The sequence below is a fragment of the Bactrocera dorsalis genome, chromosome 2, assembly GCF_023373825.1.
Source record: "Bactrocera dorsalis isolate Fly_Bdor chromosome 2, ASM2337382v1, whole genome shotgun sequence".
Classification (NCBI taxonomy): Eukaryota; Metazoa; Arthropoda; class Insecta; order Diptera; family Tephritidae; genus Bactrocera; species Bactrocera dorsalis.
The window spans coordinates 29,447,853-29,467,338 of NC_064304.1; the positions used below are offsets into that span (position 1 = coordinate 29,447,853).

Genomic DNA, 19,486 nt, shown 5'->3' on the forward strand with positions numbered 1-19,486 from the left:
GTGTAAACACTTGGTAAAATTTCAGTGGAAAATCCACGCTAAAAGGCTTTGTTAGATTCCAGGAAAATTTAGGTAATATTATTAGAAATATGAGGGAAGTGCAGATTATATTCAGAGATTTTGAGGTTCTACAGAAACGCCTATAGCTTGTGGTGTTGTATAGATGAATTAGAGATTATTCAAAGGTCAAAATGATTATTTAAAATTCCACTGAACGTTTTGATTTTTACGACTTTTTTATTATATATTCGTTGAAATTTCTATCTAACTTTATTCAGGGCTTTTGGTGCGAGTCCAGCATAGACGATCCGTCTGAGATGTTATACCAATATAACGATTATCAATCACTGTTTCTTCAACTTTCCCCGTCTTCCATGAAGCAAGCTTTCAATGACTTAACGACCCTCACTTCAAAACACTTCTGCAACATTTTCAAAGATTTCGTAGCCGCTTATTCAGGGTTGGACGCATTGTACAGCTAAATAAGACTGAATTCCAAATTATTGATCCGATCTACAGCACATTGAGCATTGATTTTAGTTAAAACACAGAATAAACGCATGTTATTGGTCTTCCAGATATAGTTTAAATGTATCTTTAACTGGGGATAGCCGATACTTTGAAAGCATATGGGTCCTTGGTATTTTTATATGTTTCTAGTCTTTTGGTGGGAACCCATCAAGAAAGTATTAGAAAAAAGGAAAATACAGTAGATTGTCCTATGGACACAATTTAGGTTATTCAAAAATATTATACAGTTTGGATATACCTTTATTTATGGTCTTTCCAGTAACCAAGGGTACCTGTTCTGGTATTCAATATTTCGAATTTAAGTTTTTTTTTTCAATCAATCAATCAATTCAATTTCATAGCGGCTCTTATTCAAATAAAAATCCATGATCTGAAGAATACAATACAAGAGTTTTATATACTTTCTTTAATTTTTAAAATCAAAAAAAGTATTTTTATATACGGGTTCTGGGAAACGGGTGGAAAGAGAGATGTTGAGATATTTCATTGTAAGCAGTGATTAATTTTGGAAACACCACTGTACGCACTGGTCTACAGAGAGAGCATAACAGTTTAAGGGGATTTTAGTTCCGTGATTTCACAATGGACTTCCTAATGGCCACGTTTCGTACCAAAAAAAATAATTCAAAATGTGTTGAGTCCATCCATACGAGATGTTAAGGTCTAACTACCTAACTTAACTTTGCATTTCTTACTCGTAAAATCCCTACACGAAGTCACTAAAAACTTAATTTTTACTCGAAGTCAATTCAAACATTATTTTTTTCATTATTATTTTCGAAGCTTAAGAGAGAATGAGTAATAAATAAGGTTTTGATTATACTGAAAGTTTTGCTGTATAAAAACCCAAAAAATAAATATTTCACATAATAAAATTATAATTTTTTTTTTCGTTTGCCGAAAACTTTAAACATAATTTCCTAATCCGCAAAAGAAAGCTACACATTTAGAGAAACAGTTGTTTGTTGTAGAATAATTTTGTACAGCTGCTGCAAAATGAAAAAAAGTTAACTTTGATTTATTTGTCGAGTTTGATTGTTAACCAAAAGTGTTTGATATTTTTTTTCTGTTGCCATAATTTGTGTGCTTACACAAGAACATCAATATTGAGGAACAGCGATTAATCAAAATGAATGTGCAAGAAAGAAAGAAAAATAAATAAAAGAGAAACGTGTGCGTGCGAAAAAGTGCAAAAAGTAGTCAAGAAATGTAATGAAATTTGTTGAAAAATAATAAAATCTAATAAAAATAATCAAATAATTACAATAACATAAAGAAAATCAAAATTTGGAACTTCGTAAAAGTAGCATGCCGCAAAGTTTCGGTTAAATATCCTTGAGAACCCGCAAGGACAACGCCTACATTGTGTTTCACAAGTTCATACATATGCTCATGTGTAATAACAACAATAATTATACATAGTTGTGATCACAATAACAACATCATTTGTCAACACTGGCGGCTGTGGCTGCATTGGCACCGCCCCATTGGAGCGTGTAGCATTTGTATAAGTTATTAACGACGCAATCAACGACGTGGGCGATATCAATTACTTTGATGGCAATGTGTTTGCTACAACACAGCATCTTAGTTCAACTACTAATTAAATATCTGTTGATCCTGTGCGAAAATGGCTTATTGACAACGAGCAAAACAACAGGTGAGTGAACTGATAACAACAAAAAAGTTAAATAACTAAGATAAACACTTAGACAGGGACATCAAGGATTATGCTGATGAGCGGGATTATTGCGGGTTTCAATTACATAATTACATACGTATGTAAATAAATCTGTAATTTTGTATAAGTGCGGGGGTTACATATGTTTTTAAATATAAAATATAGAAGGTTATGTTTTGTAGCAACTTAAAACAATTATCGCTGAGAGATTCAAACGTACTGAGAACCAGCTATCAGTTGAATCACATGTTAATTACTCAGGAGCGCTATCAGAGATTTCTGTTAGCGTTTCTATGAGTGTTCGCGCAAACTCTGTAAGTGTACCAACTTCTAGCAGTTAGTCAACGCCACCAAACTCTTCAAATAGCTTATATACGTTGTTAAAATAATAGCTGATCTGTTTTCGACAAATCTCTGAAAGAATTACAGTCATCAAAAAGTGAGAGAAATCGTTATCGTCTTTATTCGTTAAGTTCAGACTAATTGTACAAGGATTTCGACCGGCACATAGTTCTTATTCAAGTTAATATTTTACTGCGAAATAATAATTCACTTTTTCATATCATGCAATTTGGGTGAGAATTCCAGTAAGTGACTTTATATGTTTTTCTCAGATGGTCCATCCGTTGCATCCAATTTTCGATGATTCGTTCAAGCATTTCGACTGGTAACTGGCGAATGACATGTATGATGTTTTGATCCAAGGTCTGAGTCGAAGTGGGATATACTTTAGACCTATACATATCCTCACAAAAAAAGTGGCCAATCGATCGGCCCAAACGTGAAATTATTTGCACACCGAAGTGTTCTCTCAACCCAATGTGTGGAAGGTGGCGCTGTCCTGTTGAAACCAAATGTCCAAATGCCGCCGATATCACGAGCTTCAATTTCAGGCATCAAATAGTCGGTTATCATGGCGCGGTAACGTTCGCCATTTACGGTTACGTTCTCACCGGCGTCATTTTTGAATAAATATGGACTGATGATTCCACCGATCCACAAACCACACTAAACCGTTGTTTTTTCTGATGAAATTACAGCTCTTGAATCTCTTCAGGTTACTTTTCGTCCCAAATGCGGCAATTTTGCTTGTTTACATACCCATTGAGCCAGAAATGGGCCTCATCGCTGAACAAAATTTGACTCGAAAACGTCGGATCTTCAGGGAACTTTTCAAGAGCTCATAGAACTAAGCGATATTGTTTTTTTGGATGCTTTCAATAGAAGATCTCGACGTAAAATGCGTCAAGTCATTCACTCGTGATCTGTCAAGAAAGGATATTTAATAAAGTAACTCTACTTGGATCACCCGTTAGAAGAATATCCCGTTTTTTTATTTTGTTTCAGTTAAGAGAAGTGCTAAGAATAAACCGCCGCATTCAGGGCTGCTTGAAAAGGATTTTATCAGAATGCCAGCTTATATTTTGTTTCATATATTTTAATTCCATTATTTTCATGATTTCCAGAATAAATTGGTAATGTTAGTTTAGATGTTCTATATTTCACTAAGCGTTTAAACTGGCTTCATTCCTTGTATCATAATATATTCATTACCGATTGAAATTCGTTAGTTTAGGAGGCTTTTCTATCAAAAATCTTCAAATAAGTAGACAATGCTTAAAGAACATAAAAATAAATATTTATAGCGCCGCATACTTTCAAATTGAAAGTGGAAACCTCAAATACCTTTTCAGTTCCTAATTTTTATAAAATAAAATAAATATCGTAACTTATGTATTTCTTGTCAATTTGCTTATCAAATGCGAATCATGAGCATCTCCTTAGTCATTGTATTTCATATTTTACGACATAATTTTACATTTTCATCTTTGATTTTGAACAAAAGAAAAGAAAAGCACTACTAAGTGAAGCCCTATCGATAAATTCTGCTTTTACTGCTTATCATTACGGAAATATGATGTGAAAGCAAAGGCAAAGGGACAACGGAATATAAAAAAAACTTGAAAAGAGCGAGAACGACACGTGCCTGACCCTTTTTTCCCTTTCGTGCACGAATAATGGCACGCATGTCCGAACATTAAGTTTATTTGGCCATCGAAGAACCGAAACACGCATAACAAGTTGCTAATTATGGTGTGCGTGCTGTGTAGTTGTGTGGGTTCCATTCATTCTTATTTATAAATACCTGGCAATGTGAAGGGTTTTCAGTTGACTTTAATACTTTTTACCGTTAAGTGATTAGATACCCTCTATTATGTGTGCCTTTATTGACTTACATCACATGAATCGATTTAAACACGTTCCGCTTTGCTTTACGCTTCTCTGATTTACGGTTATAAAATGGAAGGAAATAAATTGGATTTAGTTGTTTAAAAAAAAAAAATCAAGTTCACTGTTTTTCCTTTAGAAAATGTTTGCCATAGAACACTTTTGTGATTTCAAAACGGATATAATAAATTACATGAAAGGAAATTGAGATAATTGAGTTTTGATTAAGTAGAGAGCTATCATTCTGATAAATTTCTCATCAAGCTGTGAAAAACCGTATATGTATGTATGTAGTGCATCCTTTATAAATATATAATTTTGATTCTTGTCCTTCTCCTTATTTATTGGCATAGATACCGCTTAAGCGATTATAGCCGCGCTTACAACAACCCGCCAGCCGTTCTTCCTTTTCGCTGTTTGGCGCCAATTGAAGATTCCAAGTGTAGTCAGGTCCTTCTCCACCTGGTCTTTCCAACGGAGTAGACGTCTTCCTCTTTCTTTCTCTGCTTACCTCAATAACTACTATGTATGTCGAATACTCTTAGAGCTAGAGTGTTTTTATCCATTCGGACGACATGACTTAGCCGCTGTCTTTTAATTCGTTGAACTATGTAAATATCGTCATACAGCTCATCATTCCATTCTTCTTATAAATTACTTTTTGCTTATAAAGTGATTTGTTTGAAATTTTCTTGTATTTTAAAAAATCGCATGTTAGTGCAAAAAATTGCCTACGCGCACATTAATCAAGTGAAAATTTTAATAACTTCCATCATTCAACATGTAAACACGAGCAAGTGTATTTATGTTCGGCAAAGACTTCTTCACCTGTAGCGCTCAGGGCTGTTGCTGACAGTCTTAAATAATTTATAGCGCAAATATTTTCCACCACAGAATCCAAGTAATATCACACATGCACATGCATACATACATATATAAACAAAATAACAGGAACGTAAATACACACATGCTTACATTCTTCTATATACATCACCACATATGTTCTATAAGCATATGTAAGCTAGTATTTGTTATGTATATAAGTTCGTATTAATGTGTGTATTTGTAAAGGACTTAAAATAATATACTGGCAGATGGTCTTAGCCGCACAAAATCCATGCAAAGTCAGTGGCATTTGCAAGCAAGCACTCCAAAGCACCGTGGATTACGTATACGCCTCGGTGTACTTACCATGCTTGAGCTAGAATTGTGCCAAAGGCCAACTTGTTAAGGCGTAAAAAGGCAAAGGGAAAAACTTTTCACAAATAAAAATTTGTAATTTCTCAGATAAAGTCCTCAAAAAATCACAAAATCTTTTGCATAAGTTCTGAAAGTTGGGAACGTTTTAGACATCTAAGGCATGTTCTTACCGTTGAAATCCAGCGCAGCTGCTGGCTGAAAGCACGCACATATGTAAATATAAAAATTCCAAAAAAAAAAAAAATTTTGTTATTTTTGTACAAAAGTGTGCGCACGTTGGTAATCTTAAAAGCGCTAGTGTTGAAGTCAGCACGAGTGCTTCCAGGCCAACTAACCTACTCCCTCAATAACTTGTACTCTCACCAAAACTCTTCGAAACTGAGTTGTTTGCTTCAATATTGTTTGCTTGTAGTAAGCATAACTTTTTAATGGAAATTTATTGTATTTTTGCTTCCATTTTGTGTTTCCGGTTTTGGAAAAGCATATTTCTTCATTTCACAACTGTGTGTGACTTACGTTGAAACTTCAAAAACCCATCAGATTGTCGTTGCTTTATGCTGACATATAGTGATTTTTGGAGAAAAATACTACATGTGAATATTACAAAAGAAAAGCATTTAGAGATAGCGTATTTCTTAAAGTAAAAGCTGTCAAATCAACTGTCAAAGTAAAAACCTGCGTTTGATATTTATGCTTAATATGCTTTGTAAAGTTCACATGCAAGGATTGACAGCAAACAACGTTCACAATAGTAGACATTTATTTCGAAAATGTTCGTCCTGTGCGCATTCTCGCTTCTCGTATAAGAATGCGCTCCTACGAGAACTCTTTTGTCGCTTAATAGTCGCAAATTCTCTTTAATGTCGCTTATTGCGTAGCAGCGTAGTGTTACGAATATGAACCTAAAGCCTGTTACCCGAGCAGGAGCGCCACGGTTCGTTCATCTTTTCGGGTACGTCCGCTCGCTTACAAAAGAGCCTTCGTGTGAACACAGTCTTAGTTCCATTAAGAATTTTCACTAATTATAGTATATTCATATTTCGACGAATGGATTTTCACGCGAAATTTAAATTAAAAAGTCTTAATATTTTTTGTCCACAGCAGTACGTGCTTACCTGCTATTCCATGTCTACATATGTTTTGCGCATGATAATTTTTAAATAATAAATTACGAATATCACTTACAACTAATTAAAATGAAACAAATTGCTTACAATATTTGTTTTATATTTCATGGCATTGAATTTGCTATTTAAATGTTGCTTTAATGCCTGTGACGCTGGGAATGGAATATTTCACATGAAATGTGGCATTTTACGGCAGTGTGTACGTTACCATGACAATTACTCATTAGTCGGTTCATAGTGAAGTACGCTTTTTGTTGCGGCGGTGAAATGTAGTAGAGTTTAGAAGTCCTAAAGCGGGAACCCCGTAAGGAAAATTAAATTAGACAAATATTTTATGAAATCATTTAATTTTTTTAGTCTCTTCTCCATTTTATAATATTTGTACATATTCCTATCTGTTTTCATAATTCATTTTTAAGCATAAAAGTATTAGTTTTTTATTAGATATAATAAATTTTACTTAATGAAACCAGCAGAAGAACCATAAGAAGAATATTCCAAGTTTGTATGGAAATATACTTAGTCCTGCCCTAAATTCAGTAACAAAGATCACAACGAATTCATAGATAAAAGTGCAGTTATTTTTATTATAATTTATATGTCATATCTACTTACATATATACATATAATAATCAGTTCAGTGGGTAACAAAAAAATCGTTCATATTGCGGTGCTTGCTTTACATACATAAGTGTGGAAGGAGTGCACATATTATGAACCCTTTAAAAACTTAATTAAACGAAAAAGTTTGTTTACCGCACTTTTAATCGTTTATCACAAACATCTTCATTTGATGTTAGAAAGAGATGTGGTCGTCCTCTCGAAGTTCGAACCAATCTGCCCAAAAAACTATTCATGAATGCATTCCCCACAAAAATTCTCTTGGAGAACGGAAAATCATCTCAAGAGAAATGGATATAGAGACAAGTTTACTGTCAAGACTTATTTGACATGATCTGCACATCAAAACCTACCGTCGGGGTAGGCAAAGACCACACAGCAGTGGCCTACATGCAATATTCCTGGTTTCATAACTGCAGAAGGTTGGCCAGTGGCGAGCGAACCATTGTTGTGCTACACGAACTGATACTGCATCGTCTCCGTAAACTTCACAAATTTCATTGGTGGCCTGAGTGGCATTCTTCCCTTTTTTATATAAAAATTTCAAATTTTTTTTTTTAAACTTTCCCGAATTTAATTTTTTTTGGTTAACTGAAGCATGAAAACTTACCTTCTCATTTAAGGTAATCACTATATGACTGGTAGCAATGGAGATATGCGACTGCAACGACATCTATTGACAAACTACGAAAAGACTTTTTTGACTATCCAATATATTGTTACAAAAAGTTAACCGGAAATTATAAATAATACGGAAAATATTTAATTATTCAACAATATTTATTTTGTTGCCTTCAAAGTAATCTCCACCAAAAACTTATGCCAACGATTTTTCCTGTCCTCGAAAATTTAATAACCTTAACTCCTTCAGACTCAGATCGACTGACAACGGGCTCCACGGAGCGACAATTTCAGTTGGAGGAACATGAAAAAAATCACGCGGAGACTAATTTGACAAATACGGTGGTTGATCGATGATATTAATTGCGTTTCGGCTTTAAATTAGGTCACAATCGTAATATCGTAATTGAAAAAAAATTTCAGTTTTATCGGGATGTGTGGAGCAAGAACGCGTTTCATACTCAAAATGTCCATCAAAATCATTCAAACGGACTCGCGAGAGATGTCGAGCTCTCTTGTAACACTGCCTGACGATTTTCAAGCCTTCATTTTATTAAATTCTTTCAATCAGTTAAAGAGGTCGAAGGTCGTCTTGAGGCATGTCTTTAGCGATCTCTAGACCGTCTTTGAACGCTTCGTAGGCTTGTGTTTTTGATAAAACTAAATCACATAAAGTAAATATACGAATATTGTTTCGAAAATTCTGTGAGAAACTAATTTAACAACTTTTGCATTATTTACTGAGTCTAAAACTTTGCCAAAAAAAATTGACTTCAGAGTTACAACTCATTACAATACTACTATGGTATATCGACTTGTGGCGGCAACTAATTGAAAGAGGGCAAAAATGAGCAAAAATGATTAAAATGTTATAATTTTGAGTACATCTATTTGTTGACTAAAGGAAACTTCTAATTAATTTTTGAGCCATTTCCATGTGCATATGAACGAGCATATTCTCTATGTCTTTGTTTTCTCTAAATATAAAGGAGCATTGTCTCACAACATTTTGCCAGACGACAAAGGCCTATTAAAAACAACAAAGTTTATCGACAAGGAAATAAAATAGAAACAATTGATTTGGTAAAACCAAATGCAACATTAATGCAAAATTTTCCAGAGCAATTCACTTTAAACAAATTTTCCACAACTTTATCGCAGACATTAAGTTTTATTTTGCTTTCACATTTGTGCGAGTAGTTTGTTTTCTGTTTGCTTAATGTCCATGTAATTTTCATTATTAAAATTTTCTTAATTTCATTCCGGCTTACATTAAATCGTATTTATTTGTTGAGGCATTTTGAACACAAGTACAGATGGTGGGTGTTTTTTCAGAGGTATAGAGTTGTTTAAAAGTGCTGTTGTCGAATCAGCTGCCAAAGTAAACGTTGTCTTTGACATTAGTATTCAGTGTGTGTTGATAGATTACTAAGCAGGAACTTGTATCCGAATAAAGTTTAAAAATCTGGTTAATTGATTTTCAAAATCCCGGTTCTTTGAGGCGAAGATACATTTAAATTTATCCGGCAGCTAAGCTTCAGTGAGAGCAAACCATTGATTAATGGAGTGCGAAAAATTTTAAAGAGGCTCGGTATTGTATTGTTGCCCGGGTATTGCTGATCCATGGCTGTGTTTTAAATTGATGATGGACTCAGCGAAATTGTCATTGGTGAGAAAAATTAAGAACGACTTTCGGCGTCCCTTCGTCATTTTCAAAACGTCAAAGTGCTTATTGATTCCCGAAGTTGAAACAGGCCACAAAGGACTCGAAAAACATTACTTTATTGTGCTACACTTTTAGTGACGAAGTTATAACCAGAAATGGGCTTATCAATTGACTCCTTGGTTCAAATCATGTAATTTGACTTGGTCGATAGGAAGTGTGGCACGAAGATTGTAACACCCGGAAAGAAGCTTCGGATACCCTCTAAAATTTGTAGATCAATGTTCAGTGTGGCGAGCTGAGCCGATTCAGTCTTGTTCGTCAGTATATACTCGAGCTAGATCCTCAGTTTTTAAGATATCGATCTGAAATTTTGCACTAAAGAAGTAGCTTATTTGTCGGAATCGCCAATATCGGATCACTATAGCATATAGCTGTCATACAAACTGAACGACCGGAATCAAGTTCTTGTATGGAAAACTGTTTTATTTAACAAAATATCTTCACGATTTTTTCCGTGTGTTATTGTCTAAAATAACGGTACAATCTTCGAAAAAATTGTTCAGATCGGCTTACTATAGCATATGGCTGCCATACAAACTTATCCATTAAAACCAAGTTCTTGTGTACAATTTTTTTTTATTTGACAGATTTTGTCAAGAAACTTTAAATGGATTATTGTCTAAAGTAACGGTACAATCTCTGAAAAAATTGCTCAGATCGGATTACTATAACATATAGCTGTCATACAAAGTGAACCCTAAAAATCAAGTTCTTATATGGAAACTTTTTCATTTGTGAATGGTATATCGATGCTATAATATGAACGAAGTTAGCTTTTTTTCTTGTTTTACCGAACCCTACCTAGAAATACCTGACCATGTAGGGCTAAATCATGATTAGGTTATTTGATTTGTTTCTGTTAGAGTTAATTTTGTAGAGTTACGTCAAACTAATGAACTTGCATGCAGAAGTACTAGTTAGGTCAGTCATACCTGTCAACGAAAAAGAGAGATGCTGCAGAAGTGGAGAAAAGTTCGGCTCTACATATGTAAAAAATTCCGAGCTTATGTTTTATTTGAAATAAAAAAAGTTATGTATCTCTAAAAAATACCCATTTTTAAACTTGTTATATACAGACATATGTATATTATCACATCTTGGCACAGAATAAGCTGATCCTGGCTGCGTTATCACGGCTCACACATACACCCACTACTCATCTGCTTACATTTTGCCACTTACATAATGTAGATATGTAAATATAAAGCATTAGCAGCAGCAGTTGTTTAGTTGGCTACCAGGAAGACCGATAGTCTCCTGCCTCTCTTCGCTTGTATGTGTGTGCGGCTTGGTGTTAAGTGCTTTTATTTGCTGCCGCCGCTGCCGCTGTCGCTGCTGCTGCCATGACTTTTCACAATTCTATTACCTTTTGTTGGTTTCCTAAGCAGCAACACCAATTATGCTCCTTTGTGGCTGTTGTGACGAGTGGGTGGCGGCGATGTGGTTTGCTGCCAGTGTCCTTATAACAGAATCTACTTACATACATACATATATGTTTCCATATTTGTGTCGTGTGTATGTGTGGAAGTGGCATTGCATGTATCTATCACTCTGAGCGTATCTATGTGACAGCCACATTGCCAACTAACTAACTAATTGCGTCTAATATCACAAATCATCAGCAACGTGCCCGGCTGTGGCAAGCAAAACCGAGGCAGCACTGACATAAATAAAAGGAAAAATACAAATAAATTCAGCAAATAGACTTATCAACATCTTATGGAATTAATGTTGTTCTTGTTGGCTTTGTTGCTGGTTGGCTGGTTCATTGCTTTTAATTTGTTTAAGTTGGCTGGTCACCGCAAAATGTTTGCTAAACTTCTAACTGTGCCAGGATATGGAGAAAGTTGTTTGTGGCATGCACAAAATTGAAATTTTCCATTATCATTTAGTAGAGTTCACCAATTGGGTTTTTCACCGAAGTTCACCAGATATGGCTTTTTCCAGTTGTTGCACATCAAAAAAAAAGAAAAAATTAAATAAAAAAAAAATTTTTAAGAAAGCAATAAAAAATGTATTGTAACAAATAATTTTCGAATTATTTACTGAAAATCTTTTCAACTAAGCCCTTCTGACAACAAACAGACACTTGATGCTCACATTGTGGCAAGTGAAAATAGAATTATGTAAGACTTTCTAATTTAAGTTTAGTGTTGACCATGAAATGTGTCAAATTTAATGCCATCAACTGAAGGGGAATTACGGAAAAAGATATAAAGAAATAAAAGGAAAGAATAAATTCGAATGGAAACGTAAAAATGTACATATGTATATAAGTACTTATTCAGCTCTCCAAATTTAGTAAAGCGCATACATATGAGTGCCGAAGACGTTGGTTCCACTGCACCTACTGGCCCTTAGTAATGCCAGATGTAGGAGCAGCTTAATTTGAGCTGAAGTATTCATTATACAGGACGTCAATGTTCTTGCGAACTTTACTTCATGTAGTCCCTTGAACTGCGAAGATAACTACGACGAGGTCTAAATAATGCTGTATAGAAGCATTGTAGGTGTACCAGCATCACTCTCATGCTTACTAATAACCATCCGCATTTGATGCCAGTAGGTTGAGACCTGTCTCTAAGCCAATGTCCATCCTGTAGTCCTTTTGAGATCATGTGAGTAAAAACATGCGTATTTTTTTCGGGGCCCGATATCGTTTTTAGTGATTTCGGTTTTTCGTGTACTGTACGAGTATTTTGCTAGTTCGATAGACAGATGGATGACACTTTTGGTTATAACACTAGCTATTTCATTTCCCGAAAATTCTTTATGGTCTGGAGCACAGTATCGCCGCTTTTCTGATAAATACTTCCGCCTTTAAGATACTGCAGTATTCAGAGAGCGTGAAGGGTTGAATGAGACTCAGTTCTAAGTAATCGATTCCGGCTATAACTCAATTAGCAATTTTTAATACATCTGTATAAATGTTATAAATATTGCTGACAAGTTGTATGCTTCTGCGCCATCCAACCCTGAAACTGCATATCTAAGTATCCTGAGGCCTATTTGTTAGCACTTGATGCCGGACTGAGTAGGAAATTGAGAAGTAAAGTCCTCTCTCATTATCCTCGTCCTGTTATATGGTGTGAGGCATGGACGATGACAACATCTGATGAGTCGGCGTTACGAGTTTTCGAGAGAAAGGTTCTGCGGAAGATGTTTGGTTCTTTTCTCATTGGTAACGGTGAATACCGCAGTCGATTAAACGATGCGCTGTACGAGATATTCGATGATATTGACATAGTTCCCCGAATTAAGAGGCAGCGGCTACTCTGGATAGGTCATGTCGTCCGAATTGATGAAAACACTCTCAACTCTAAAATTATTCTACGCAATACCCGCCGGTGGCAGCAGAGGAAGCGGTGTCTACGCCAATAAAGAAGAAGAATTTCTAAAGTTAATTCAAACAAGACAATTTTACTCTGCACGATATGTCGCTAGGGTATAAAAGTATATTTTCTTTGGCATTCAATTCAACTATGTCTATTGTTAGCCTAAACTTTGCCACTGCTGACTCCCACTTATTGTTCTTCTAGTTACATATAATAGCTTTTACTGCTAAATTTCGTAAAATTGCAGCTTTTTATGTCGTTTCATATCTACATATATATTTTCCGTTATTTTTTATTACATTTCATTTTTATTTTTTATTTTTATTTCGCCATTTTCCACTCTGTCACGCTGTGTTTGTTCTATTTTTCATTCACGTAATTCATTTTTCGTGTATGGAATATTCAATTAGATAACTTATTTTTCAAATATGCGCTTTGTTTTTGTTGGCGACAGCGAAAAGTTATTGTACAGTCAACTTGTAGGCGCGCGACCGCTTCGCTCCTCCCATAACACCCAGTTGACAAGTCAGCTAGGCTGTGTGGTTCCTTGATTTTCTCTCTTTTCATTTCATTTGACTGTTTGTTTTTGTATTTGTTCACTTTCTGCTGTAAGGTATACTCGTTCCATTTCTTGTAAGCGCGATTTGGTCTTATTACTCGTATGTATGTATGGTTGTTTGTTTGTCTTTAAACTTTATGTTTGCAAAAGTTTTTGGTGCGTTAATAATTACACGCTTATGCAAGTGGGAATTATAATTAATTCGAGCAAGATTGGTGTTTTTATAATCTAAATACTGCCAGATAATTTTCAAAATATCACAAATATATTATATATGCAGGAGCTGAGGAAGGATGTTAAGGTTCCTGCGCACATTTTTCGCCCACACAATTTAGCTATATTTTTAGGAACTGTTTTCCTTTAAGTTAGTTGTAGTGTTTTCCCTTGACAATAAAGAGGTTATAATTAACTTTTATACTTTATTTGCTAATATTTTGCATTCCACAAGCTATGCTTATGTCCAGAATTTTAAATACTACCATATCTTGGATATTATAGTTTCAGACTTAGTTTGTTTCTCTTCCGGCTTATCAGACATAGTTTTTGTGCAGGAAAAAATGGGATCTGAAAATGGGACAATCTGACATCAATATGCCCTCTACATATAACCTTGTACACCTTGGAGCTGTACTTGGCTTGATAATACTGCTAACTCATTAAGCTTCAGTGAATTAGGGCTGCCTTTGAGAATTCAGAAACTTCGAAGTAAGTATTATCTGTCTACTTTTCAGCAATTCACCAATTTTATTTTAAATTTTCTTACGCAACTATTTCGTCTCACGTACCACTCACCCACTTTCGTCTACTTTACGCTCCTTCGATTCACAATATTCGCTTTGTTTACTATATTCGAAATATACTTGTATAATTCATTCGCTTCGTCTGGCTCATTTATATCCCTATTAATATCAGTTAATTTCACTCATTGCGATGACCCAGTTCAGTTATATGGTTTTATAAATCAAATCAAATCAACTTTCAGACAACACACAAAAAGCATTGAACTCTGCAGAGTGCTTTCTTTCTAATAGACTGTATATATGTATGTATACTTTTATGCATATAACTACATATATATGTTTATATGTAAATAAGTCAGACTTATCCAAATCTCTTGTTGTGTATGAGAGTCTACATAGTTTCATATATACAAATACATACATTTATATTAGAATAGTCTCGTGTACTTACATAGATAGACGCGCATATACATATGTATTGTTGCACAAGCTTGTTGAAAAAAATAAAAATTTTGACAATTGCATAAATTCAAAGCAGTCAGCGTGCAGACGTTGAAGGTCTTCGCTTGAGACACACAATCACTTAAGCGGGAGAAAAAAGAAACGTCTGTGGTGCTAGTTTGAATGGCGGGCTATTCATGAATACCATAAATATCTGGATAAGTATGTACGAATATGGTAGTGCGTTTGAGCAACAAATGGGTTTGAAAAATATCCTTTTTTCTTTGCCAGTGCTTTAATATCTCTAAGAATTTTAAAAATATTAAATATGCTTCGATTTTAGTATAATCTTATCCACTCCACTTTAAGAACCTTGTAGTATAACTTATAAGACTTCTCTCCAACATCTGTTAGGTTCTAAAACGTGGAGCCTTCCTTTCAACGCTCAAAACATTGGTTGGTGGGTATTCCAGCAATAATTTATACCTCAAACATCCTTAGTTATGTCCCTATTCAAGGTATATTTTAATAAGATCAATGGACTACGAAACGCGAGGTGAAGACAAAATTGTTTACGCTTAGCTTTTTGAATACAGAATGATCTCTTAACCCATGGACTCTGGATCTATTCAAATGGTAGCTATTCGTACCATATTGCCGTTCCGTCATAGAGATCTCTCACTTTTACTATAGCTTTATTTGAATATTGTATTCGACCAAAGCATTCTTTGGACAACAACTTCGGATTTTAAGTTAGATGTTATTTTCATCTTCGCCGTATGCTCGATTCTTATACAGTGAGAAAAACGTTGTGATATCGATGTCGTCAAGGTATATTAGGCTAAAGTTGTCGCTTAGCAGAGTACTGTTTTACCTTAAACTTCGTTAGATACAAAACGATCCCAATATTTAGAAAGATTCGCTTGGATAATTTCCGCTCTTCTCTCATTAACTATTGGCTAGTCTTCACAGAAGCGTGTCATGCAACGGTTAACAAAATCAGTACCTGCACGATCTTAAAATCAATTACAGTTGGTGTAAATCAAGTTTTTGATTAAGCTCTCCGTCTTTAATAAGGTTCGCTATTTTTCTTTTTTGTAGGTGTCCATTAGGTGATGTCCAATTCCAAGCTAATTGGGATGAAAAATCCACCTTCAGCAGTTTCTTGTATTGCAAAGGACTGTCTTCAACAGTTCCAGTGGGATCTCCGTCTAGTTGATCAGTCTTAAAACCTAACGCATTCTGACCAACATTATATTCTTATATCGAATCTGTCTATGTCTGCTGGCCTAGCCGACTGCCAATGACAAACGAGCTATTTCACTCCCATCAGACGAGATTCCACATGAAGAGATTAAGCTCTTCTTTGATTTTTTTGCGCATTCATGATGAATGACTTCATATGATTTAAGTTGCTGATTGCCTTACACAAGCAAGCATACGGACACACATGCATAGGTAGCTGTGCAAAACAGCAGTCAGCAACGGTTGGCGTGTTGTCGCTGTCAACGCAACTGTCGCCCATTGACAGCTCGCATAAACAATTTTAATTGTTTTCCAATATTACTGCAGTTGCACTACTCAAGCTGAAATCGCAGCTAATACCGGGGAATAATAGGCAAGATAAATGCTTTACTATCGTTTATGCGTAGCGTCGGTTGTTTTGACATTTGAGCAGCTAAATATAGTTGCGAAGTGAGTTGTAGGGTAGTCATGAAAGGCAACTAAAAATAGGAGTTAAATGGAAAATAACTCTGGTACACACACACACACACCTATACGCATATAGACATATAGAAAAGTAATGCCAGACGTGCTCAATAAAAATTAATTTATGACTGTTTCTTTACGCTTTTCTATTGTCACGCTGATATTGATTGACTGCAATAGAGAATAGCGTCGTAGTTGAAATGAATTTGCATATTTGTACAGTTTAAAAATAATAGCATATATACATACCGCACATACATACATATATGTATGCTTATACATATTTATTTTGTAAAAACTACTTAGTCTTTTTTAATTGGATTTGAAACTATTTGAATATTCTAGGCAAGTAACTGGTACCTTAGTAAGTATGCAACTGAAGCGGCATTATTAAATTGTGCGGTTAGGGAAATTTTTGACCACCATGATTGATTGCATGATTTCTTTGGAATTTTAGAGTATTTTAGCCCTAAGCACTGCTTGAAAAAATTTCAAATGTAAAACAGACAACTATCAAACTCAGTTTCAAAAGAGTCTCTTAACCACTGAGAGAAATGTTTCGTAACACAATCTAGTTCGGATATTTCTCACTCTATGATGACACGTTAGTTAAAAAACGTATACCTCAACTAATCTGCTGTATACAGATTATGTAATGGGGGAATCCTGACTATGATTCGAGCAGTAAGAGCACGACTAAAAGTTTGGCAAAGTCGTGAGTGAAAATTATGTTCCATAGGCTGAACTACTCGTATTCCAACTTTATGGTGAGATAGATAGATTGGCGGATATAGAGAGTACATCAGGCCTTATGGAACCTATTCCGACAAAATCAGTACTCCATTGAAATTTTAGTATATATTGTCCTTCTTCTTTTTTGGAGTAGACACCGCTTACGCGATAATAGCCGAGTTGACAACAACGCGTCTGTCATTCATCCTTTTCGGTATTTGGCGCGAATTTGGAGATTCCAGGTGTAGCCAGGTCCTCCTTCTCCAGGTCTTTCCAACGGAGTGGTGGAATTCGCCTTCCTCTGCTTCCCCCGGCGGGTATAGCCGGAATGCTTTAATCCACTCAGACGACATGATAAGATAGCCTCTGCCTCTTAATTCGCTGACCGCGGTACTCGCCGTTACCAATGCGCAAAGATCCACAAATCTTACCACAGAACCTCTCCCTCGAAAACTAGTAATTTCGATTTATGTTAGATGTTGACATCGTCCATGCCTCTATACCACATAACAGGGCGGGTATGATGAGTGAGTTATATAATTTGGTACTTTGTTCGTCGAGAGATGATTTTACTTCTCAATCGTCTATTCTTGCCTGTTGAGTTATGCTGCTTTGGATTTCGAGTCTGACGTTGTTGTTGGTGTTAATGCTGGTTCTAAAATAGACAAAATTATCTACGACTTCGAAGTTATGACTGTCAACAGTGGGACGTTGGGGTCAAGTCGCGAATGCGATGACTGTTCGTTTGATGATAGGAGATATTTCGTCTTTTCTTCGTTCACTATCAGACCCATTTGTTTCGCTTCCTTATCCGATCTTGAGAAAGCAGAACTAACGGTGCGATTGTTATGGCCAAAGATATCTGTTGATATTTCTAATCATTCTGAGCCTTGTTTTTGACGTAAGCGCAAATATGACTCCTTTATTGAACCTTTGAAAGAGTTAGAGCGCAACTTAAGAAGGTTGCTTGTTATCTATAATATTTTTATTTTCATTATCAACTAAGTAATATAAATATTTTCATTATTCAGTCTACATATACTATTCTTTAAAACCGCGGCTGCTTTGATATGCAATTCCATTTTGCTAATATGTGAAGCGTCCGCATAAAAAATACGACTTTAACAAATGACCGTTCTTCATCCACGAGTGCTGCCACATTTTATAAATATTATATGTATGCTGAGTGATGTTCATGAATATTAAATTATGAATTTTTGATGTTGCGTGAAATTCAGTACTTTCTTCAACTCATACAGCAACACTTTTTTTATATCGTATTTTGTTTTATTGCAAAGCGACTAAAGGATCGCATGACAATTTAATATATTTTTGAAACTTATCCAAGCATTAGTTATCTGTTGAGAGCTCAATGTGGTGTCTTTCATGCAACAACAAGGCAACTAGCTGTCGTCTTCGCTTTATTTATGCTCGAACTTGAAATTTAATTTTCCAGCATTTCAAGTGAAATGCGAACAAAAAATTCACGAATTTCCGCAAGCATGATTTTTCCACTGAACCTTAAATAATATAAACACTCGTACGCTCTTCGGTATCATTCCCACTCGCATTTTTTGTGGAATTTTTTTATTCTTTTACTATTTATAATAAAAATACCTGCTCATGGTATGAGCGTGTAAATAATAAATAAGTCTAGTTGAATTTAAAAATATACGAATTACTATAGCTCTCTCTCTTCTTGTCCCTCATTCGTTAGGTATTTACACTCGTAACCTGTAGATACTTAGATTCACCATACAACTAGCCGTCGTAATATTCACCTTGTTACACCCCGGAACCACTTTAGTGTTGCTCTGAAGTACGATTAAGAGGCCAGTAAGGCTAAGTTTCTTTCAAATTATGTCTGTTGCAGATTATTATATAGATATATTTATATTCTATATGATATGAAGCTAAACAAAAGCGGGATTAAGCTGCCAGAAATGTAACAGTAGATCTACTGCTCTAGAGCGCAGCCTCCTTTATAGTAATGACTATCCACTTCGATAGTTGGGCCCCAATATTAGTTCACTGATTGTGCGCTCAAGACTAGTGAAAGACGTCTAGACTCTTTACCTCTAGCATCGAGCTATTTTATGATTAGACTACTTTGGATGCCTGGCCACAGCGGTATCACAAAAATGGAAACGTGGCTGATGAATCTCGGGCTCGGGTTAAATCGGAAGAGGACTGTCCGATGAGAATTCATGCAGTAAGATTGAATGCCTTAGAG

At 35.3% G+C, this 19,486-nt stretch overlaps 1 protein-coding gene across 5 annotated transcripts in view; it reads left to right on the forward strand.

Moving 5' to 3' along the window:
• The window catches only part of LOC105231950 (protogenin), a 164,476-nt gene that overhangs the window by 6,698 nt on the left and 138,292 nt on the right, over nt 1-19,486 (forward strand). For 2 of the 5 annotated variants that reach the window (XM_011213476.4, XM_019992335.3), the window contains exon 2: nt 1,628-2,191. In XM_011213476.4, coding sequence (XP_011211778.2) covers nt 2,089-2,191 — 103 coding nt within the window. In that variant the 5' untranslated portion in view covers nt 1,628-2,088. Of the gene's footprint in view, nt 1-1,414; nt 2,192-19,486 lie in introns of those variants that run through there. The other 3 variants (XM_049447222.1, XM_049447224.1, XM_049447223.1) reach the window with 2 other exon arrangements.